Source organism: Mchenga conophoros, linkage group LG20 (assembly GCF_057382185.1).
Source record: "Mchenga conophoros isolate Kocher_MC1m ecotype Shallow Benthic linkage group LG20, M_conophoros_male_GT1.1, whole genome shotgun sequence".
NCBI lineage: Eukaryota > Metazoa > Chordata > Actinopteri > Cichliformes > Cichlidae > Mchenga > Mchenga conophoros.
In genome coordinates, this window is record NC_140545.1 from 33415472 (window position 1) to 33436930 (window position 21459).

Consider the following 21459-nt stretch of genomic DNA (forward strand, 5'->3'; position numbering starts at 1 on the left):
CTTTTCCCAACTTTCCATCAATATGCTTCCATTCGGCACTCTGTGAACAGCCAGCCTTTTCAGCAGTGACCTTCAGTGGCTTAACCTCATTATGGAGGGCACTGGTGGTCATCATCTTTCACGTTAGCAGCTTCCTCATGACTGTGCTAGAAATATTACAGTATACCTTTTTAGTTGTGATGAACAAAAAGGAAAAAAATGTAACACTATATAATAAGGCCCACAAGTAAGGCTGTGAATGCCCCGTAATTAAACTGAATTTCAATTTAATCATGTTTACCTACAAATACTTAAAGGTAGGCACGAGTAACAAGTCAGGTAACGATGGAGCCTTTTTTCACCCCTTTCACAATCACGGTTTAAACAAAACTTTCTAAAGGTGAATCTCCTTTCCTGGTTTCCTGAGGTTAGGCAAGAATAAACCATTCCAGCAGTAAAAATGACGCAGTTATACTGTAAAAGTATTTACAGTATAATTTGTGTCTTCTTTCCCAGGGCGGGTTTAGGCACTACTTCAAAAGCAATTCAATATTTCTTCGTCCTGGTAAAACAGATGAAACAAAGTACTTTAAATAGTCATGTTGACTTTTTGTTGATTGTTTGTGTCTGTCACATTTTGTTTGTTCTTGTTCCAGATTTTGAACACCAAAAACCAATATCCATGCCGGACTTCCTCCTTTGAAGGAGGTATAATTCTCTGTATTATTACAGCTCTGCTGTTGGAGCCAGGCTTCCTTTCAATCAGCCTCTCTATGTTCTGCAAACACTTAACTGCAGACTATTTTGCATAATTTGAGTCTTTTCTGAGATACAAATTTAAAAATGATTCAAAAAGCCCCAAACTATGTTTAATGCTTGATCCAGCACTTGGATTGGTGTAGCCTGGTATGTAAGAAAACTGGGAAAACTGATGGTGACCGAGACCTTCGGCTCAGATTAGATTAACAGTTCCTACTCCTGTTATACGATCCTATTTTATTTAATAGAAAACTCCAAAGTTTACACTCTTTTTCTTTTCAAGGCCATCCAACACCCTTCGAAGGACCAACATTAGCTGCCAGACCATATGTTTGACATCAGGGACATAAAAGCTACACTGCTCAGATATGAATAAGTTACAGTAGATTACAAATCAGCTGATTCTGAAAGGGTCAGGTGGAGAAATCACTGATTTCTGTTCGAAGAGCAGGAAATGTTCTAAAAATCTTTATTGTTTCTGAGAATATTCACAAACATCTGGTTTGATTTTCAAACAGCTCGAGTTTCCTTCACTGACCAATTTGTGAATGCTGTGAACAACAGAAGAAGAAACAGAAACCACAGAAGAAGAACTTTGAATAACCTGACAGACGTTTATAAAAATGAAAACATTTCAACGCTACAGGGAGAAAATAATTTACAATAGAGCTGGTTTAAACACCGCCCCTCTCTGCTGCAGAGGCTCCGCCCACAAACAGCACCATAAACTGTGACCTTTAAAACGACCTCAGACAGAGAGAGGGCGAGAGACATTCAGAGAGAGAGAGAGAGGGGGGGGGAGAGAGAGAGAGCTACCTACATATAACTCAAATAAATTCAAATTTTAATCCCATTTGGAGAAATGCTGTTGACTCTGTCCAACATTGTCTCCATGACAACAGCAGAAAGAAACAACAAAGGAAGAAGAGTTCTGATTGGTCAAAAAAAATGTACAAATATCCTACAAGTCTTTTGTTTTGTTTGTTTCCAGAGTCCCGCCTCCTCCTGGTTCTGGCAACCAAGCAACAGTAACCAATCACAGTCTTCAGGAGAAAGTCGACTCCTCCTATTGGTCGGTTCTGAACTTCTTTGGTCCAGCAGATTTACTAGGGACAAAACAGAGGTTCAGTGAGATTTAAAGAATGATTCTACTCGTTTCAGCTTTGCATGACTCACAGCTCAGAATAATCCTTCTTTATCTTAAAAAACAAAAAAAACCTTAATTTAAAAAAAGCTTAATTTAATTATTGTAATTTCTTCCCTTCTAGTCACTACAGTATAATTTCCTGCTGGGAAACTTCAACATATCCAGGATCTTTCTGTTATCCGCTCCGTCAGGTCAGGCGGCCTGCAGTCATGGTGACTACAGCCCTGTGGAGGGGCAGCATGTACTGCAGTCGAAGCGTTGAGGCTGATATTTAAAGTCTAAAATCACGATGAAAATAACTGAAGGGAGTCGGCTTCGCTCTTTTTTTTGCATAAAAATGACAGACAACTAAAATATTTTAGAACAGGAAACCGTCTGAGAAACACAAACGGAGTCTACTTGTGTAAAGTCAGTAAAATGGACTGGTACACTTTCACATGATCAAATGAATGTTGGGTTGTTCCCTTTTGTTTTTGAAATATAGAACAATAAAGTTGTGTCAAAGATGTCCTTACAGGTCTGCAGCGGGTCCTGATCCTGGTCTCTTCACCGCTGCTTTGGGGTCTTTACTGGTTTCTACAGAAGACAGAAAAACAAACATGAGCTCCATTTTTCTCTGAAAAACATCAGCACACCTGATCCTGGTCCTGGTGGTTCTCACCTTGCAGCCACCGGACCTGCGTGGCGGGACCGTAGCCCTTCTGGTTGCGAGCTGCAATGCGGAAGATGATGGCGGGTTTGGTTGTGTAATCGATGTGTGCGTTGGCGAGGCTGGAGGACTGGACCAGGCAGGACGGGTTGGGGCCACAGTAGACCCTCATGAAGGCCAGCTGGGTGGCACCAGAACCTGAACTGGAGGAGGAGGAGGAGGAAGCCTGGCTGGAGTGGATGGCCAGATAGACGGAGTACTCCGTGATCTTCCCCGACGTGACGGCGGGAGGCTCCCAAGTCAGCTGGGCCCCGTCCAGGTTCTGCAGGAGCAGAGGTCACATGAAAACATGAGGTTCGGCGCCCCCTACTGGTAACACTGCAGGATAATTGGCGGCCATAAAGCCTGCATCTCACCTTGCTGATCTTGATGGCACAGGGTGCTCCGGGGAAACCAGGCAGGCACGTTTTAAATGCCGACACCTCTGAGAACGCGCCACGGCCGCAGATGTTGATGCCTGCCACACGGAACTTGTAGGCTGTCCCCGGTTGTAGCTCCACCTTTCTCATTCGACTGTAGTCTGGGACCACGCCCGAGTCGTCCTGCAGGATTGGCGTCATCAAAGACATGATCAACAGGAACATCCCTGTAAACTGAATAAAACTTTATTTAAAGGCGGCGTTCTTACGTCAGGTGTGTTGTCGTCGTAGGGGACGTAGTAATGCGAGACCACCATGTTGGTGACTTTAACGATGCCGACGTCGAACCACCGATCCTCCTTCACCGACGTCTTCACCTGCAGGGGGCACACAGTTAGCCTTTTGTTAGCATGACGTTACGGTTTTGTTAGCATGTCATTAGCCTGTTTTTCAGTCGCTCACCGGCGCAGTCGGTGCGATGCCGTTGGGGGCCTCTGGCAGTGCGGCAGGTGCTTCATTCTTCACCTGCCCTGATGTCAGAGTGGGGGCGGGACCAAACGTGCTGGCCAATCGCGCAACAGCGCTCGTTACCGCCGATGATGCCAGCTCGTGTCCGTTACTCGTGTCGGCTGCTGGGTCGTTGAGGCTGTCTGCGGGAGCAAGGCCCTCTGGGAAACACAAGACATAAAATCTTATAAGGCTCATAAACTAAGCAGCAGCAAAGTCATCAGCTGATCAGGTCTGATCAGTTATTGATCAGCTATCAGTCCTGTGAGCAGATTAAAAGTGATCAAGTTTAAAAAGAGCCAAACTCAGTTCTCTTAGAAATGAAGAAAATATTTTTGGTGTGCCTGTCCTTCGATTGTCTCCTAACTAACGCTCTATGACGCTGAATGAGAATCTATCCATGGACAGGTGAGTTTGAAAGCTTCACAGGTGACTTATTTGTTCCTCACACAGAGTTGGGATCCATTTACTTTACTGCAAGTGAAAACTGATCTGTTTATTTCCTCGTCAGTTTTATTTTTTTCTGTTTTCATGCCTAAATTCATAGACGTAAGGGCCGTAGAGATTCGTTTGTAGCTAAAACAAACAGCCTAGCAACAATGACAACATTTAAATATACAATAATGACACTAAGTTTAGACTTCTGACAGCAGGTGTACCTGTAGGGATGCTGCTGTGCTGTGGCTCCGGTTCTGGCTCAGGCTCAGGTTCTGGTTGGTGGATGCTCTGCAGTTGCTGCTGCTGTTGGACGAGCGCTGCCAGCTCCTGCTGAGTCAGAACGATGGGAATAGACTGCTCCGAGCCCCCAGCGTCACCTGCACAAGACAGAATAACATCTGTCATGAAGGCAACTATGTCACACTTGATCCACACATTTTGCTTTTAAACCTTTACTTTTGTTGCACACTCAGATGTGATGAGTGAGTGGTGGACCTGACTGTGAACCCGCACACCCATCAGCTAATGACTTGTGGTCGGCAGGTCATTAGCTGATGAGATTATCCTGGATAATCCCCCCTCTGTGATTCTTACAAAAACTGTAGCATACAAAATGAACTTCATGTTTTAATCAGTATGACCTGAAACTAGCAAGGGGAGTGAGCCGTTGAACTCTTAATGTTTCCCGAGGAGGCGCTTGATCAAATAAAGGGGAGAATTGGGAAACACTGCAGTTGGCTTATCAAATCCCTGACCCCAAAGAGCAAACAGCTGGAACTGGAAACATACAAGGACACAGATATAGCTCCAGCTGTTTGAAATCTTTGGCTGGTTTTTAGTGCTCTTATGGGATGAGCAGAGTAATCAGAACCAAGACATTAATGAAGCTGTGACGTTGTGAAACTGCAGTGGTAGTGAAAGTATCACTTTTGGTGAAAAAACTACAAGTTTGAAATAAGTGAAGTAACAGCTTTTCATATTCATGGAGTTTTTACGTCCACTTACGGCCAGACGAGTCTTTAAAATAATGACATCTTCTCACCGATATGTCCCGCTGCCTGCAGTACTGCCTGTATCGTCGCCTGCTGGGCCGCTTCCTCCGTTGCCGTGGTAACAGCCAGCTGATCCGGCATCAGCGCCCCTGTCACCATCAGGGTTGTCGTCGTCCCAGAGACGTCCTCGCCTCCGTCCCCTTCAGACGACATCAACTCCTGAGGAAGACCACCGTCTGAGGACGCCATCTGAGGGTGGGGACAAGCCAATCAGCTGCCTGTAGGTGAGTGTTTGTGCAAGTGTGTGTGTGGACGTCTTACCTGTGCTGCCGTATCACCGCCCTCAACATGAACGTGTAACACTGCCGCTGCTGATGACATCACATCCTCTGCTTGGCTGTCTGTCTGCATAGGCTCATCCCCCTCATCTGCTGCTGTGTCCATAGCAACAGCCTCTGAGGACTCCTCCCGTGGCTGTCCGACCAACGACGAGATCTCCTGCAGAGGCACAGACATGTTGGTGTAATGTGTCATAATAGTGATGCCACGGGTGTGTGTCCTCGTGTCTGCCTCTTACAGGTATGGATGGTCCTGGTGTGGGCGTGGCCTGTGTAACAGTAGTAATAGCTCTGCTCTGATTGGCTGCTGTGGAGGGGGGCTCAGATGTGGAAGGTTCTGTGGATTCCCCCTGTTGGTTGTCTCCACCCTGCTGAGCTGAAGACCACAGGACAGGAAATGAGGTCAGTTCCTGCTGAGAATTTCAGCTCTCGTTTTTCTTTGTCTTCAAAAAGTCAGGTGTGAGCAGGTTACCTGTAGCAGTAGTGGCGGTGTTGGTGGTTCCAGTCTCGTGGGTCTCACATGGTGGATTCGAACACACCTGAAACCAGAAACGTGCACCGTTACTCTTGTTTGTAAGTCTTTAACCTGCCACAACTCACCTTCTGATCAGCTGACTCACCTGTTGGAGCCCTCCAGCTCCAGCAGTGGTGGCAGTGTTGGTGGTCCCGGTCTCGTGGGTCTCACATGGTGGTTTCGAACACACCTGCAGACACAAACAGCTGGTGTTTAACTACAGACATCACCACACCTTCAACCAATGACTGTCCACCAGTAACCTGCATGTGTCAGGAGTCAAGCGCTCTCTAACCTGTTGGAGCCCACCAACTCCAGCAGTGGTGGCGGTGTTGGTGGTCTCACACGGTGGATTTGAGCAGGTGTTCAGAATGACAGCAGGTGGAGCTGACTGCTGAGCTGCAGGCTGGTTTGAACTCATCTGAGGAGGAGAAGCGGGAACATGATGGTCATACAGAATCAGCAAAAACCCTGCAAGCCCTTACAGGACTGAGTTTTTCCTGCACTGTTAGCTAAACCGTTTTACAGACTTGACTATGCGCTCCTATAACAACCACATGCACAGTGAGCTGGTCCTCAATTGTAACGGAATGACTGAGGAGAGTCGACTCAAGTTGAGTTGGTACTACGGAGAGAAAAAAAGAGGCATTAGACTCCATGAACGCACCTGCAGCTCCTGTCTCATGCTCGCTGAGGCCACCGTGGCAGTGTTAGTTGTTCCTGTCTCGTGCATCTCACAGGGCGGGTTTGAGCACACCTGGTTGCTACCGCTGATGTTGGCGCTGGCGACGGTAGCGGTGTTGGTCGTTCCCGTCTCGTGCGTCTCACAGGGAGGGTTTGAGCACACCTGGTTGCTACCGCTGATGTTGGCGCTGGCGACGGTAGCGGTGTTGGTCGTCCCTGTCTCGTGCGTCTCACAGGGCGGGTTGGAGCAGACCATTGTCACTGCAGCATCATTAATAACAGCATAAACAACTTTGAAACAACGATCATGTAGTTCAACGTGCATTACAGTTTATTTCGTGCAGCAGCTGTTTCTGTACCTGCAGCAACTGCACTTTCCCCAGTCTCGCCCTGTGCAGTAGTTGTTGTACTCGTAATCGTAGTACTTCCAGGTTCCTCTGAAGTAGGAGAAGCCATGATAGAGACTGGCAGATCCTGGACGACCGGCTGAGCCTCTGCACCGCTTGGTGTTGTGATGAGAGTCACCTACAGAGAGAAGTTACAGTATTACTACAGAATAATGGAGAAAGAAAACTGTAAATACTAAAAACAAGTTCTGCTAGATAGTTTTTTTCATGTCCTGTCCAGTGTAACTGCAGTACTACAGTAAAGTATTCCAGTATTTCTCCAGTATTTGATGAATTACCTGCTTAGGTCCAGTGGCAGCTGTGGCTGTCGTGACCTGGCCAGCCAGTGTGGCAACAGTTGCCAGGGTGGTGATTGGCGTTGCCAAGGAGGCGTTAACCTGAGCACTGGCGGTTCCTGCCACGGTAGTGGAGATGTTTCCTGTAACCGTCCCCAGATTGGAGACACCTGCAGAGGTAAAATCACAGGTGCTGTGTTTGGACTGGTCACATGTCCACTGACACTGAACAGACTTCGCGGGGGTGCAGTGCAGCAGCCGCTGGAACATTTTGGACAGCACTATGATCGCTGCTGCAAAATCGTGAGCCAGCTGGTCGTCATCATCTCTGACCTCAAATTTGATTCAGATTTTTAACCCTGCTACTTTTGGATAATGTAGGATGGATGCTGTTGCTGTAGTTTGCATGCAAATGTTTCACTGGTGAGACATTTTATACATGTAACATATTTTTAGTGTAGAAGAGAAGTTTTAATCATGCAGCCCTGGTGCCAGAACCGACCCACTAAAGGGTCTAGTGTAGCCCACTGGACAGCTTTAAGTGTGAAAAGTCAAGCTCTTTAGAGGCCTATGTCCCATAATCATCTTCATACCAAAAACAGAACGTCTCATGCAGTGAAAGGAGGCGTTTGTCTGGATATTAAAGCACAGACACATATAGTAGCAGAGGCAACAAAGACACGTCAATAATGCCAGACAAAAACACAAAGTGTGAAAATTCAAAATGTTTCAGGCTGATAAGGAGGACTACGTCATACAGCTGTTTCAACATCACACCCTGTGTATACTGCTTGTGAGTGTTATTAGAAAAAAGGTGCCATTAGAGTCTGGAGGAACTCAATGTTGCTCTAATGGGAGTTGATATGAGTGTGATTGGTAGACATGTCACTGCAGCACTGACAAAACAAACGTGACAAATCACACATTGTCAGGCATTAGTTTGTAGCCTCGTAGCGACAGCATCCCCATGCTGTGAGGGTCAGTGCAGGTGGGTTACCTGTGGTTCCCTTGACAACCAGCGTGGTTACTGTGCCGGGCTTGGTGCCAACACCTCCTGGCGAGACCAGTCTGACTCCGCTCATCGGGACGGTCCTGAGGATTGTGCCCGGCGTACCTGGAGCTCCTTTCAACACCACCTGAACACACACACACACACACACACACACACACACACACACACACACACACACACATTAGTTACTGTGGGAGAAGTCTCCAGTTCTCCTATAGTCCAGAACACAGCATCATCTTCCTGTATTTACTCTTGTTGTCCCGCCCCAGACACACCTGACCAATGAGCAGACTGAATATTCTCATGTGGTTTGTAGTGATGTAAACAAAACAAACCAGCAACAAGTTTACAAACTCAGACCAAAGTAAACAAACTACAGGTGTGAAAACAGTCTTAGAACAAAAAAATAAATAAATCAATAGACACAGCTTTGTTAATCAGGGTTTCCATCAAAAACAAACAAACACAAAAACTCACTGCCTGTACAGTATTTGAACTGGGGCTATTACAGTTTTAAAAAATTAATAAAGTTTAAACCTGAGAGTGGGGAAAAGAAAAAGTAGTTAACTGAAAAAACAAAAAGTACTAGATTTTTGGAAAAAACAAAACTTTATGACCTTGAACTAGAAAACTAAAAGGAAAAGAAAATATATTTAGTCTTAATATTTAACAGTTTTGTTAAAACCTGTCAGCACAACCAGCCTGATGAGGCTTGAGCTACAAATGCACTGAATTTAATAGTTTTAGCCATTTTAAATATCAATATCACAAATTAAAATTTAATGTGTAATCAATTAAAAAACATTAAATGAGAAAAAACAAAACTATAATAACTGTGATGACAGGCGGATCATGGTGACTGTGAGCCAATAACATGAACAACTGAAGAGAAAAGCTTTGCGGCCTCCTTGCTGCACTTTGTACACGCCACTTTAACCTGATGATAAAAGAGCATAAAGATGACAGCGATGTGGCAACAGAGGGTTCATGTAAAGGAGCCTCAAGTGTCTCATTGGGTATAATTTTTTTAATTGAATACTTGTGGGTTGGTGTCTAATGTAACTGATGTGGTGTCAAATGTGGCGGATGTGGCATCTAATGTGGCTGATACATGGAGTACATCAGATTACCGTCTATTAAACAAACACATGACCAACACAGACTTCCGAGGATTGTTTTCTGACAGTTTCTCGCAGATTTCTAAGCTTAAAGTTTTTTTCCTGATATTCTATAACCAACAAGTCTCATCAGTCTGATTCGTTCAGCCTGCTGTATTAGTGTTAGAAATAAAGTTGAATTTTACTGTCTGCATGTTCACGCATTACAGTGTGTGTGTGTGTGTGTGTGTGTGTGTGTGTGTGCATTACCTGTGTGACCCCCTGCTGGCCACCTGCAGACACTTTTGGCACGGTGGTGAGGATTTTTCCAGCGGTCCCTGGAGTCACCATCTTGGTAGTCAGGATGGTGATCGGACTGTTTCCACCTGGAAGGGAGGAGCTTCACTCAGTCATCCACCACATTAAACATTAAACTGGACTCACAGTGGTCCGACTTTCTTTCAGGAATGTTCCTGGGGGAGTGAAATGACCCCAATGTGGCAGTCGTAATAAGAGCCGGTCGAGTTCTCTTAATGCAGCAAAAGGTTTCTCTGCTTTTTTTATCTCCTTTACCAATGAAACAACTGTTCTAACCAGGCAGAACCTACAACACTGAAACACTGAAGTGAGGCTATTGGATGTGTTACTGGCTCTTTAAATCATGTAAGGCTTTGAAGTGTGTGTGCTGGTGTTGTACCTGCGCCTCCCTGCAAAGCTGACACTGGGATGGTCTTAATGATGGTGGTTCCGGGTTTGGAGGCTGCCGGAGCGACGCCCAGGATGGTGGGTTTCCCTGCTGAGGATCCAGCCTGTGCCGTGCTGAGGATGGTGGTCTGCTTACCATCGGCAGACGATACCAACTTCAGGATGGTTCCTGCAGGGAGACCGCCCTTAGCCTGACAGGAAGCCGGAGGAGGAAGAATCGGGGTTACTGAGTTTTTTAAATTTTTTAAATTCTAGTCAGAGAAGAAACTTACATTTAACGTTGTATAACACCATGCAGATAAATTAATGACGTAAAAAAAAAAAAAAAAAAAAAGAGTTCCCAAACTTTAAGCAGTTTTTAAATGGATCTGACTGGTGATTCTAAACATTGTTTATTAATTGTCCCAGTGAGAACTGAAACTGAAGTCAGGGGTGTCTCAGTATTCGTTTACAGAGGGGGTTCAAACTCATCAGGACTCTGGGACCAGTACCTGGAGGATCTGAGTTACTGCGTTGCTCCCAGCCTGGACCGTAACGGCACCACTCTGAACTGGTTTGGTCTGGACCAATGATACCACTTTGCCCAGGCTGCTGAGGTTACTGAGCTGATACAGAGGGAGGGATGATGTCATAAACAGCACTCTGACCCACATGCTGATATCAGATAAATTATCATCTAAACCAGCGCTGCAGCTGACATCACTCACCAGTGTCCCGCCTCCTCCCATGCTCAGTGGACTGTTAACCAGAGTGATGGTCTTTGTGACTCCACCCACCACCGTCGTGACCACCTGAGCCTGCTGAGAGACGGTCACCGTGCCCGACTTATGGACCGTGATGATTGGCCTGCTGGGGGTCCCAGGGTTGGAGACAGAGGCCCCACCCACCTGGGCTGCAGCCGTCTTCAACATTCCCGTGGCCACGTTACTCACCTGAGAAAAAGAGCAAGATGTTACACGTCACCTGCCGCGTGTTCTGATGTAATCCTGCGTCTTGGAGGCGTCAAGTCGAGTTTTATCTTTACCACTTTGACAGGCAGACTGCTCGTTCCTGGACTGACAGCGACAGTCTTCACTAGGGTTGCTCCTGCGGGGACATTCAGCACCGTTGCTGTAGATGGAGGGATCTTCTGAGTCGCTGCAGCTGCCGCCGCCAATGCTGCCATGCCACTCATCTGAGGATTGCTGCCGATTGGCTGAGGGGAGACAGGATTAAGCCATGATAACAGGAACATTTGAAAAATATGAATGATAATCCATATCAAAGTTTATGACAGTATACAAAGTGTTTGTTACAGGAACAAATCCCGTTTTACCAGATTATCCACGCTTACATGGACGACATGAAACAGTGCAGAGCGAAGTGTGACACCTGTACTGAGGAGGGTGGGAGGTGATGTGAAAGCTCATAAGAAAGTTCTGTTTACCGTTTGACCGGGCTGAGCAGGTACCACCATACGAACACCTGCAGGAAGTGTCGTCACACCAACTGGCGACTTGGGCATGGCCTGTCTCACTGTGACGATGGAGGCTCCGCCTGTTGTACCTGGAGCTGATGGCACTTTCAAGATTGCTGCAGAAACAAAAAGATAGGTGAGGGACATTCATGTGTACCTGCTCGACCACCACTACATCTACCTGTGCAAGTGTGGAGACCCACCTGGTGCTTTAGCAGCTGCAGCCAACGGGGTTCCAGCTACAGATGCAGTGGGAGTAGGGACGAGCGTGATGCCGGACAGGGGGACAGTTTGGTTGGCTGGTACTGCTGTGACGGGGGCAGAGCTTTTGGGGGAGCTGGCTCCAGGTGTGGCAATAGTGGGGGAAGGGGTTGTGGCAGGTGAGGAGGCCGCAGGTGTGGCAGGAATGTCGTACTTCTGCAGCTGTAGCAAGTAGGTGTCTGCGGTCTGTGACGGCCCCCAGCTCACCTCCAGAGACGTAGTGTTTGCCCGCACCAGCTGCACCCGAGAGGGGGCACAGGGACGCTCTGAGAACAGGTCAGACAAATTATACCAGGTCAGACTGTCAGCTCAGGTAAAACAGCACTAGTACACCTCTGCTAGTGCACTCACCGGTCTCCAGGTACCAGAGGTCTTTGCAGCACACCTGGTTGTTCCAGGCCTTCCTGTATCCATCTCTGCCGCTCCAGATATAAAGTCTGGAGTTGATGGCGACGCTACAGTGACCTGCGCGAGCTCTGGGGATGTTCTCCTCTGAAGTGTCCATCAGCACCGTTTCCCAGCACATTGTGTCTGGAGGCAGACAAGTGAACTCACAGTTTTGTCGTTTGTGTGATGAATTCCTCTTTAGTTTCAGTTATTTATGCACATGTAGAACATCTGTTATGTCAGCAATATAATTTACATGACTCGGCATGAACATGAGCACTCAGCACCACACATGTGAAGAGCCACTGTGAGTGTTGCTGTGTATCTGAGTGTGTATTTGTACCTAGGTTGAGGCAGGCCAGTGTGTTGGTGCACTTCCACTCCTTCTCATGAGTCGCCACTTTAACATCATCCATCACCAGAGGAACCCAACCTCCAAAAACATACATCCTGAAAGAAAACAGTCGGGATTTCAGCGTGCAGTAGTAGAATACAGCTCAGACGTCTGGGATCACTTAAGAGTCCTTGTTTAGATATCTGACCCCCATCCACTTTCAGCCACTTATGCAGGTCCAGATTGTAAGGGCAGCAGTTTAAGCAGAAACACAGTGTCTCCAAGCCATCTGACATAATCTCTCCTGTGTGCCTTCAGTTCTCCCACAAGTTCCAAGTTCATCAAGTAGACTGATTTCACTTTTCTTCAGTTATAGCAGTGCTCAAGATGATAGATTACTCCGTCACCAAAGTAACCAAAATACATCTAAAACGCACACATTAACCTGCCGTAGTTCCTCTCCGTCACACAGCCTAACTCTGGCATCTATCTGCTCCTCGTCTAAAGTTCAGTCACAACAGCAGCTGAATAACCAGCGTACTCCAAACATCCTTCTCCACAGAAAGGTTTTCCAGTTCCTCTTATTGAAACCTGAAGTGCTCAAAGATCATATATTCAATATCTCTAGAAACTTCTGGGTATTCCCCGGTGTTCCCACCCAGTTCCAGGTTTCCCCAGATAACCTCCAGACAGAAGCACCAGGACCACCTCAGCTGGCTTCTTTCAAATTTGGGCTGTTAACAAAAATCAGCCAACAACTGTGTGACTGCCAACAAAAAGAGCCATTCAGGGACAGAAAAGTTATTATAATAAAGGCTCTTAGGCCTTTACGACAGGCGTGTGGTGAGTGACCTCTGCTTTTGCAATTAATACAATAGTAAAAGTCACACTGTCGATATGCAAGTTCAGTACAGTGGCAACCTGATGGCTAGATAGCAGAGCTGTCCCTTCAACCGCTGCTGTTTAAAGTCCTCAAGAGAGGAAAAAAAAAGCTCTGGGATGCTGACACTTTATTTGAAATACAATCAAATCAAATCAAAAATAAACAAGGAGATCTCAAAGTGAATCCAGTCTTTTGAATGGATGCGTGCGTGCGTGTGTGTGGGGGGCGGCGCGTACTTGTTGTTGATGGTGGTGGCGGAGTGCAGACTGCGAGGTAGGGGGGCCGTCCCACCGAGGCCTGGTTTGCTCCACACCAGAGAGTCTGTGTTATGAAGAAGACAGGAGCCAATGAGAAGTCAGTACAGCTTTTTTTGGACTCGAGTGTCCCATTTTTTGATTTTTTTTTTTTGTTGCTCTGTTTACTTCAGACCAGATGTTTTGTAAATTTAACAGCTGTTGAACCAGGACCCTCATCTCCACAGAACTACACAAACACTCAGCAATGACACCACCTCACCTATGTCGAGGACCCACAGGTCCCCCAGCCGGCAGCCACTCATGCCCCCGTAGATGATTAACCTGCTGGCCCCGTGGTTTGTCGTCACCACCGCCGTGTGACTCTCTCTGGGTGGTGGTGGTGGGCCGGACGTTGCTGGAATCTCCCAGCCGACCACGCTGGAGCCCGGCCGCAGCTCCAGACAGTACAGGTCATTCAGGTATCTGAGGGCAGAGGTCAAAGAACAGGCTCAAGGTCTGTATCTGGACCAATAGTTTTTTTGCTCTGGCTCCCGACGTTTCCTACCTGGGGATGTTGTTTTTGGGATCTTCGCTATCGTTGGCAAGTCCACCAAAAAGGTAGCACCGGCTTCCAATCAGAGAGAAGCTGTGTCCAAGACGGGGGCAGGGGGGTGGGCCATTCTTTGGCGCTTTGGCCTTCAGACGTTTCCACTCCCAGCGACTCGCCTGAAGGTATAAGGTGTTACATAGTGAAACTTTCATGAGCTTTATAAAGCTTCATAAAGACTTACAGGCTCTGCAGACACTTTGCATTACTGTTTTTTACTACATTTACAGTTGGGATGAATGAATAAAAAGAAAGAAAGAAAGAAAGACAGAAAGAAGCGTAGCCATGCTAATCAGCTCTGTACCTACAGGCTAACACACTGCTGTCTACACCATCAATCGTCATCTGTGATAGTTAGCGTCTGACCATCCAGAGACCCCGCTCCCTGCAGTAGCATCACTGACCTGCAGCTCATATAGGTCGTTGCTGTATTTGCCGTACTCCACCATCCCTCCGAACACCAGCAGCCTCGTCCCATCACACACGAAGCCATAGGCGGCACAGCCGGGGGGGATGTCACCACGGACTGCAGGGATGAACCACTGATTGGTGGCTGAAAGTCAGATCGGTCAGATGTTATTCAGGATGTTCCTGATTTTCAGTGTTTCATGATAGCAATGTAACTTCTCGACCCAGTTGGGACCATTAAAAGAGTCACTGTGAAATCTGGGAGACTGAACTGAACCTCTTAACACATGCTCTGACACCACACACACTACGAGTAGGGATGCAGGAATCTAATATTTGGTTGGAACATCGGATCAACCCCCCACTCAGAAAACGGGACCTGCTTAATTTCTCCATATTTCATTTGTTGCAGGACAGCAGTTAGTGGGTGTGGAGGAAGCTGACAGCAAAGTGTCAGCAGTTTGGAGGTTTTTCATGCTTGCTACACAACACCTTTTCTTTTTATGTTTGCAAAATGTCTTTTGGTTAACAGCAAACTGTGGTTAAAGGGCGCTGACAAAACTGAAAAGCTCGAATGGGAAGATGATCCAGCCGCTCGAGTCTTATGTTCAGTCAGAGAGATTTGATACGTGGAACATACAGTTACACACTCTACATGGTAGACCCTAACAAGGTCATTGGTTTGGTCTAACACTTGCTGGAAAGTTTTATTAAATTATGTTATTCACAGAGTTTAATGATAACTGTGACAAATTTTCATGACAAATATACAAATATTTCAAGAGATTTAAACAGGGACAATGAGAGAAATCCCCATTACAAACTTTAGAAATGATATTATTAGAACTTGTGTTTTCCTGAAAAAAGCTCATTTAGATTTGGAACATTTGCAAGTTCACATCAATGAGATGTGAACTTGGCATGAAAACACAGACTACATACAAAAACGTTTAAATCTACATCAACTGAAAGAAACACATTCAACAAGTATGAACAGCAGCCCCAGAGAATGTTATTAAGGAAATAAAACAGTACAAATACGCTTGACACCAATTGGCTCAAAATACATTTGTGCTTTGAACCTAAAGCTTTAGGAAATCATCAACAACACAATCTTCACACACAGCAATTAAGTTTTCTTAGATAACGTCTTGATGCATTCTCAATCATCCAGGAAAGTAAATCTCCAAAAAGTTGATTCTGTTCATCTGGATGTAGCGTTTTGTGGGAGAAACGTTTCATCACTCAACCAAGTGACTTCTTCTGTGTCAGCTGACTGCAGGTTTCCCCAATCATTATAAACAGTACATTGGCATAATGACTGAAACCAGCCCACTGAGGGAACAATGGGCTGGGAGGTCAGTTCCTTAATCTTAATCATGCAAATTCTCATGACCATTGATCAATAGCCATGAGTACCATACAAAACGCTAAGTCCCGATGAACAGAATCAACTTTTTGGAGATTTTCTTAGATAACTGTTTTTTTTTTAAATAGTAACTTTGCGTTCTGCTTATTTTATTAAAAATGCCCGATGTAAACGGAATAACTTAGTCAAGTCGTAAATATGTAAAATTTTGTGATATATGCAGATTTTTATCCGCAGTCGATTGCAGGTCAGAACCACGATAGAGAACGATAAAATAAAGACAACCATATTAAACAAATAACGACCCCACAAACCACTTGGACGCAAATACAAAAACACTAAAAACGAATTTTGAAACGTAAGTGTCTTTAAACTGGCTTGTTTTTAAAGTGTTTTTCTTTATTTTCTGCAGCAACGTGGGGGTGTGTCCATGTGACGTCAGCAATGTTTTCAGTAAAAACGCGCCATTTCTCTCTGTGCTTCTGCCAGAGCCGCCCGGTTAGCCGCTAGCTGTCTGCTAACCTTGTTAGCATGCGGAGCGGGGCTAGTAGGTTTTATTTGGTAGTCTGAGGTTAGCCTAGCGTAGCCTAGCCTAGCAGGCTAAGGGTTATTATTTATTTAGCATTTCAGCCTCATTAGTCACAAGCAGAACACATCTCCGCTCTCTTAGCTCTTTAGCACAGTTAGCTTCGAGATAGCATATAAATTAATTTAGCATGCAGCCACACAGACCATATTCATAATTATTTGGACACATGGAGCATATGAATCGTACCTGTGTTGTAGACATGCAACTCATCCACGATCCCCTCGTTCCCCCCGCCGAACACCACCATCAGCTCCTTAATGGCTACGGCCCTGTGTCCGTGCCGGGGCCGTGGGACTGGACCAGTCGATCCTACGACGCGCTTCCAGCGGGGCTGTAGCACCGCTGGCCTCCTCGGTTTGGCTTCCATTGGGCTGTTCTCTTGGTGCGCTCCTCTCGGTCCTCAATGACAGACAAAGATCAAAATTCAGTCGCGAGTTTAAAACGGTATGCGGCTGGCATTAGCCCGCTAACTAGCGCCAGAAGCTAACTAGCCGGCTAATGTCCCTGACGTTGTTGTATGGCTAACTAGCTTCTGCTACCAGGATTAAAGAGCCGCTCTGTGAGCTGCGGTCTAACCCGGATCCGTCCCCTTTTATTGGACCTACTATATAAAAAAGCCTTCCTTTCTAGATCCAGCCGCAGACTCGGGCTCAGACAGAGACCACTGGGGTGCTATCCAGCCCAGTAGGCGCTGCTTGGAGACGGGAGGAAGCCGCCAATAGCAGCTCAGGCTAACACAAATGAGCATACGGCTGCAGCGTGCAGCGCTGTGAGCCCCGGAGGCAGCAGGCTGCTATCAGACACGCAGAGCGGCCGGGGCGGGAGCCGCCATCTTGCTGCTAGCAGAAGCCGCTGAAAATGGCAGTGAAGCTAGGTGGCTAACAGCTAGCAGCTAACAGACAACTTCCTGTCCTCAGTAGTAACCTCTGTATACAAAACAGTGACTTATTAGCTCCGTGAGCAGCTTTCAGTCTACTGTATTAAACTTTATAACTTAATTTAATCTGTACATTTACAATAGTGGGAATAAATATTAATTAAAAAATAATTACTTCATTTCTAAAAGTCTGCTGAAAAATTCAAAATCACTTTACAATCTGAATACAGAATCAAAAACTTTGATCAGTTCAGCCATCATCTGCTCATATAGACCCCAAATGACAGAAAACCGCTGGCAGATTCAAATAACCTGGAACTAACTAATCTTATTACTGCATTTTTTAAATTTGTGTACTTATTACAAGAATGTATTTGATTACCTTCTTAGATAATAATTTTTTTACACTGGAGTCCGGAGGCATATAAAAGATTAATATAAAAGATGAATTAAAAAAAGCTAACCTTCATGTGTGAGTTTTGAAAGAAATGTGTAAAACTTGCTTGAATGACTGTTTTAAGTCATTATTTGTGCCTGAATGACTTGCAGCATTTAAACTCAGCAGTTCCAGTCAGGATGCAGAAGATCCTGGAGCTCTGGCCTGCTCTGATTGGCTGCCTCCCTGTCGGGTGACTGATGATGCTCTGGACACTGGAAAACTGACAGTTGTGGACTTGACTGAGCTGGTTGTTGAATGTTTGTTTAAACAGCATTGCTGCTGACAGGTAGCATAAATATGTTTCACCTCCAAACTGGGATTTTCCCCCCTGACTGTGTCACCCGAAAAAACTGGAGGGATTCGTAAAAGGCCCAGAGCTAAAAGTGACGCCATCGCCGTGCTGCTTCATCCACCCAACAGAAAAACACAAATTTCAACCTTGCAGAGAGGAAAAGCTGCAAATTTGGGATTCTTACACTTTTCAGTGCACATTATATTTAATTAAAATTTATAATTACATTAACTAAACGTTTGGCCCGAATTTAGTCAAAACACCCTAACCTTCCATCTTAGACACCTACTGGAGTGGTTTTCAAATGCTGTTTTTATGGGTGAAAGAGTTAAATATGCCACACAACGTGAATGTTTTCAACAGGACGTGACCCAAATTCTCAAGGCCTGGTGCCGCGCCTGCCTCTGCCTGATGGCCCTGAGAGTTTGCCGTCATCTACCATTAACAACAACCAGTCAAAGCGGAGGGTCCCTCCAAGCAGACCCAATATAGCATCGACGTTTTTAGATACTCAAACAGAACAACACACCGGCGCTTCTGTGATAAACACACCAAAAAACTAACAGACTAACTGCAAAATAAACACAGAAAATTGTATTAAGGAACGGTTTACATGAAGTTGTTTTTAAAAATAACTTTGTGAACACTTGGATAGCTTCACCCTGACCTCGCCCATTATATAACACGCTATATTTAATCAGCCATTTTGCAGCGCTATTGACATTCTCTACAGTAAATGTCACAACAGAGCTCAACAGCTACTTTTTTATAAGGTCTCTGTTTCCAGAATTGAATTTCCTATTTCAGGAAATCCTTTCACAAAGAGTTTTAATCCTTGAACCGAGACAACCAGCTGAGAGGTGACCTTTGACCATAAAAAGATTTCATTAGTATTAATAAAAAAAAAAAAGGAAAATGGAAAAAAAGACAAGGTTCAAAACTGTGTACATAATTACATAATTATATAAGGAATCACTCATCACATAATTAACTGCAAATCCAAGACTCCACAGCAAATGGCCGTAAACCCCTTAAATGCGATGCTTTCATTGTTGTAGGGCTTCTATGGTTAATATGTTGTACAATAACAGTTTGAATGGATTTTTGTAGTTTGTGTTGCATTATGTTTAAGTATCGCCTCCTTATTGATCTGGCACAGAGCTTTGCACCTGATGCAATCAGCACTCTTCTGGTTTCTAAAGTTTCACACTCTCAAAGCAACCTGATGATCATAGGTTTAAACATTTCCATGGCAACAGCGGCCTCCACCACAGATGTAGGATTATAGGTTGAAAAGTTCTACCCATTCCACCCAGGACATCTAGTCTATGTCCTGTAACTTTACGAATAAAATTCATTCTTGCTGACACAAGACTGTGGATTCTACAGCAGCACTATCATGGTTTTACAACACCATACGGAAGATCCTACATCTATCAGCTTAGACCATCACTGACCGGAAACTTCCAGTGTCCTAAAAATCAGGATAATCCGAGCAGCAGCACGTTTTGCTCAAGCTGAAATATTTTTCACTTGTACAGGCACATTCTCATCAGCTGCATCAAATTCACCCCATTGCCTAAGCTTTGCTAAGTATTTCATATGAAACCACCCCTGAACTGTTTGTACCACATCACTGTGTAATTAACTGTTAATTTTCTATTAGGAAAATTATGGCTCTTCATCTCACCCTATTGCTAGCACGGTCCTCCTTCACTACATTCATTAATCTTCTCTGTGGTCTTCCTCGTTTCCTCCTCTCTGGCAGTTCTATCTTCATCCTGCATCCTTTGTCCAATATATCCTCTATCCCTCGAATGCACATCTCAGCCTTGCCTTCCCTTTCAATCTCGGTTATCCTTCTGTCACGAGTTCCCAATGACGCTTGTCTGCACTTACTCCATCCACCCTTCTTCTTCACCTCTCTTGTGCACTGTCTGTTACTTTGGATGGCTGAACCCAGGTATTTAAACTCATCTACCTTCAAATCAAGCTGCAGTTTCACTGTTACACCTTTCTCCCTCTCATTCACACACATGTATTATGTCCTGCATCTATTACATTTAACTTCATAGAGAATTTTTTACATTACTATAGTGTAAAATTTACAGCTGAGCTTCTTTACACAGATTTGTATTTTAGATATTTATTTTTTGGACACATATACTTTAACAACATCAGTATCGTTGTTTTCACCGTGTCCTGCTAATGCTCTGCTGTTTGTTTCAGAAACATGGAAGTGCTTGCTGTGACCAAGTGGACAATCCAAACACAGCCAGCTGAACTCCCATTGAAACCTTACACGGGCTGTTTCACGTCGGAACAATTAAAAGCTCCGGTACACCTGCTGTTCTCCGCTTCCGGTTAGCTCGGCAGGTAACCGACGCACCTGGCTGCACTTTTATTTGCTGCTCAGTAACATTCATGACAACATAAGTGGAATCCAGCGCCACAGCTATTTGCTAGCTAATGCTAAAACCCACCGCTAGGATAAAGCTGTTAGCATGCACTCACAAAGCTAACCGGCTAACTTGTATAATGTTTTCTTTATTTCGTATCTTCTTTATCACAACTGTAAATTAAACCTGGAGAAAAATCAAAACGTTTAGGAGCTGTTCTATGAGACATTTTAGATCCCCTGGGTGAAACAAGTATTTGTCCACCTAACCAAAACAAAACCATTTTCTCTCTACGGGAAGCCGGCGGGCTATCTGCCCATTCTGATCCGGAAACTGAGCGTAAAAGCAGACGTTAGCAATTCTGCAGGGCTGCTAATGCTAGTCTACTTTATTAATGTGCTGTTAGCAGACCGTTCTCGTGCTAACCAAAGATTATCATCGTTGTATCAGATAGCGTCCAACATTAGCTGAAATGACCACAAAGAGCTGCAGGTAGCCGTACGGATAGCTTAGCCAGCACAGAAGCTTCATTAATGATTAGCATCTGCTAAGTTAATAGTGGTTAACTGATGGAGCTTTCACCAAACTTCCTGTTAAAAGTGATTCTTTAGCCCGCGGGCTTGAGTAGCTCTGGAACGGTTAATGTAGCTCAATAACGAGCTTGCATTAAATAAGTAGCTGGTTATGCTAACGGCTGTTAGCACTGACGTCCCTTCCCTCAACAAACATGGCGGCAGTACCGTTAACCGCTCAAACAGGCTGAAAAGTCGCGAGTAGCATTCGACCCGGTCCTGCCCGGTCCGGTCTGGAGTACTTACTCACTTTGCGGATTCTGTCGTGTACAGTCAGACTGAACTCACAGCAATCTTTCAGTAGCTTCAAACGCTCATCTTCATCTTCGACATGCCGTTCAAAGAGACGCCATTTCCTCCCCAACTTCACGGCGCAATAGCGCACCCCTCAGGACATACACAAACACACAGCTACAGTCTTTCAGTAG

General features: G+C 45.3%; 1 protein-coding gene across 6 annotated transcripts; it reads right to left on the bottom strand.

Annotated features, from left to right (window-relative positions):
• Positions 1–1188: 1188 nt before the first annotated feature.
• Positions 1189–21401, bottom strand: hcfc1b (host cell factor C1b). Of its 6 annotated transcripts, none has more exons than XM_085259952.1 (32): positions 21282–21401; positions 16639–16851; positions 14491–14639; positions 14045–14205; positions 13760–13962; positions 13480–13564; positions 12370–12476; positions 11991–12170; positions 11582–11905; positions 11349–11494; positions 10947–11117; positions 10630–10854; positions 10414–10527; positions 9915–10113; positions 9488–9603; positions 8106–8244; positions 7112–7278; positions 6786–6951; positions 6410–6687; positions 6038–6163; positions 5849–5932; positions 5701–5767; positions 5468–5604; positions 5212–5388; positions 4941–5139; positions 4120–4275; positions 3416–3621; positions 3223–3330; positions 2951–3136; positions 2547–2856; positions 2401–2461; positions 1189–1844 (listed from the first exon to the last, which is right to left on the bottom strand). In XM_085259952.1, the coding sequence occupies exons 2-32, from the start codon at positions 16817–16819 to the stop codon at positions 1805–1807; spliced, it is 4968 nt and encodes a 1655-aa protein (XP_085116078.1). In that variant the 5' UTR covers positions 16820–16851; positions 21282–21401; the 3' UTR covers positions 1189–1804. The 6 variants fall into 6 exon arrangements, with proteins under 6 accessions (XP_085116078.1, XP_085116077.1, XP_085116082.1 ...); XM_085259951.1 differs by having other exon boundaries at positions 21278–21395; XM_085259956.1 differs by having other exon boundaries at positions 21320–21337.
• Positions 21402–21459: the final 58 nt, after the last annotated feature.

Bases quoted from the DNA above. Each gene is read 5' to 3' on its own strand.
- hcfc1b (XM_085259952.1), bottom strand. From the start codon at position 16,819: ATGGAAGCCAAACCGAGGAGGCCAGCGGTGCTACAGCCCCGCTGGAAG. The intron at 13,963-14,044 runs GTAGGAAACGTC...CTCTGCCCTCAG, and splicing joins CCCAAAAACAACATCCCCAG to ATACCTGAATGACCTGTACT. The intron at 5,389-5,467 runs GTAAGAGGCAGA...GTGCCTCTGCAG, and splicing joins CACCAGGACCATCCATACCT to GAGATCTCGTCGTTGGTCGG.